At 18.7% G+C, this 3025-nt stretch overlaps 1 protein-coding gene across 1 annotated transcript; it reads right to left on the bottom strand.

Moving 5' to 3' along the window:
- Positions 1 to 2: 2 nt before the first annotated feature.
- On the bottom strand, positions 3 to 1594 carry PRSY57_1437200 (HSP40, subfamily A, putative; the record flags this gene model as incomplete). Its single annotated transcript, XM_012909971.2, has 2 exons — positions 3 to 1211; positions 1529 to 1594. 2 exons carry the CDS (start codon positions 1592 to 1594, stop codon positions 3 to 5), a joined length of 1275 nt encoding a protein of 424 aa, XP_012765425.1.
- Between the last annotated feature and the right edge of the window lie 1431 nt (positions 1595 to 3025).

The following is a 3025-nucleotide window of genomic DNA, read 5'->3' as shown; positions in this document are numbered from 1 at the left end:
GATTATTGTTGAGCACAAGCTACTCTTCCACCTTCCATTTCTGGTTGATGATCTTCATCGTCGTATGCTTCTTGTTGTTGTTGTTGTTGTTGTTTGGTAACTCTAACTTTAATATATTCTTTATCAACAGGTGAGCACGAAACAACTTCTAGTTCACTATTTTCTAAGTCATATTTTTTTTCAACTTCATTTTGTTTTTTTAATATTTTCAAAACCTCTTTGTTTTCATTTGTTATAATTAAATCCATTGGATATTCAACCTCAAATGTAATATATAAATTTCCTTTTTTGAATGGATCTTTATATGTTGGCATACCTTCATCAAGAACTTCTCTAATATCTCCATGTCTTATAAAACCACTGTTTGTGCAATTTACTAATATTTTCCTTTCATCAAGATGTGTAACTTCTGCAACAAAACCTGTTAAAGATTCATATAAGGAAATTTTGTAATTCATAAATAAATCAATTCCTTCTCTTCTAAATACAGGATGTTGCTTTTCATTTAATATAACAACAAGATTTCCCGTAATAACATTTGGTTTTTCATCAGCTTCACCATTAAAAACTATTTTGTGTTTATTTGGTGCACCTTTCGGAATATATACTTCAATTATTTTCCTTGTTTTCAATACACACATACCTTTACAATTAGCACATTTATCTTTTTCATTAAATATTTTACCTTTTCCACGACATGTATTACAAGTTACTTCAGTTTGATGTAAAACACTTGAATGATATCTCATGTAGGTCTTAGTTCCTCTTCCATTACACTGTTTACAATCTACTTTAGCATCTTTTGGACCACCATGACCTTCACAATTTGTACATATAATATCTTTACTTATAGCTAGCTTTTTTGTTGCTCCATTATATAATTGTTCAAGTGTTACTTTTACTTCACTCACAATATCTTCACCTCTCTTTTTCTTCCCTTTTCCAGCATTTAAAATAAAGTCAAATAAATCTGTTGCATCAGCTGGTTGTTCTCCATTTTCTAAACCTTCTTCACCATACTCATCATACAATTTCCTTTTTTCTTCATCTGATAATACTTCATATGCTCTTGATATTTCTTTAAACTTTTCTGGATCACCTCCTTTATCTGGATGATGAATAATAGCTAGCTTACGATACGCTTTTTTTACTTCGTCAGTAGTACAATTTTTTTTTAAATTCAAAACCTCGTAAAATTTGTTATTATTAACCTATAAAAAGGAAGTAAAAAAAAATATATATGTATATATATTTAATGTTATCACGTATTACATATTATATAAAAATATTTTACATACACATAATTTTAATATACATTTTTTATTATTTTTATTCATGAATTCATATTAAGGTAATAATTTCTTTCAGTATAATATATAAATATAGTTTCATTTGCATAATAAAAAAAAAATTTAAATGATATACATTACAATACAAATACATACATATATATGTATATATGTATAATAAAAAAGCTACATTTAATTATTCTAAACTTAAAAATTTATATTTTTTTATGTTTTCTTACTTCTCTTTTTCTACGGGCTTGTTGACCACCCATAGAGTCGAATGGAAAACCTGATGAGAAAAACATTTTTAATTATAATTCTTTAATTATATGGTATATAGATATATATTATTAATTATTTCTCGTGAATGTTCTACAAGAAAATAAATAAAATTTAATTAATTTATTAATATCAGATAAACAGTAAAATGATATTTGTGTTTGTTTTTGTTATATAATTAAAAGTAAATAATTCTTTATATATATATATATATAATTTATTTTTATTTATTTTTTTCCTTATGTTCTTCTCTCTTTTTATTTTTTTTTATAAAAATGAATGTTACATATAAATAAATATATATATAATATATATTTATATAATAAATATTTTAATGTATTAATAAATTAATATATAAAAAATATTTCATTTATATGTTTTATTATTATATATTTTGCATAACATATTTTTCCCCTGATATTTAATTTAATTTTTTTTTTAATATAATATAATTCATATAATATAGTACATTATAATATTATATATAAATATATATAAATAAATAAATATATATATAAAATAATGTTATTCATTATGATGAACGCATGTTACATAAAAGTATTTATAATTATACATATATATATATATATATATATATATATATATATATATTATATGTATATATGAAATATATGTAATATTACAATGTTATAAGTTATTTATTATATATAATAATAAATAATATATATTGCAATTTTGTAAATATATATTATAAATGATAATAAACTTATATCTCTTATGTTTTTCCTTTCTTGACGATACAAATATTTTTATATATAATAATATATATATAATATAGGTAATATTTTATATTTATATATATATATTATTATATTTTTAATTTTTGGGCTTTATTTCATTTTATTTTTTTAAGAGGTTAAAAAATTAAAAAAAAAAATAGTAAAAAAAGAATTTTACATAATAATAAATATGTTTCTATGTATCTTTATCTTTTTATATTTTTATTTAGTTGTTTACTTTTTTTTATTATTACTTTTTAATTTTTTTAAAAAAGTATTTATAATAATTATTATGTTATTATTATGATATATTACATATTATAATATATATTGTAATATATATTAAAATATATATTAATATATATATATATATATATATATATATATAATATAATATAATATAATATTAATATAATATAATATAATAATAAGAAAAAAAAAAAATACTTGTACTTATATAATATATATATATATATATATATATATATATGTGGGTATATTTATAAATATATTGAAAGTATATATGAAAATATATATATGATAAAATTATAATATATTTTATGTCTTTAATAAATATTTTTAAATAGATACAAATATAGACTCTTTTTTTTATTATTTTTTTTAATCAAAATTTATTATGGCATGTTCGTTTTTTAAGCGAACATTTTTGATAAAACGTAATTATTTTTTCCTAATAAAAAAAAATATATATATATA

Source organism: Plasmodium reichenowi, chromosome 14 (genome assembly GCF_001601855.1).
Source record: "Plasmodium reichenowi strain SY57 chromosome 14, whole genome shotgun sequence".
Classification (NCBI taxonomy): domain Eukaryota; phylum Apicomplexa; class Aconoidasida; order Haemosporida; family Plasmodiidae; genus Plasmodium; species Plasmodium reichenowi.
The sequence above is the reverse complement of the archived record's forward strand: the minus strand, read 5'-3'. Positions and strand labels throughout refer to the sequence as shown.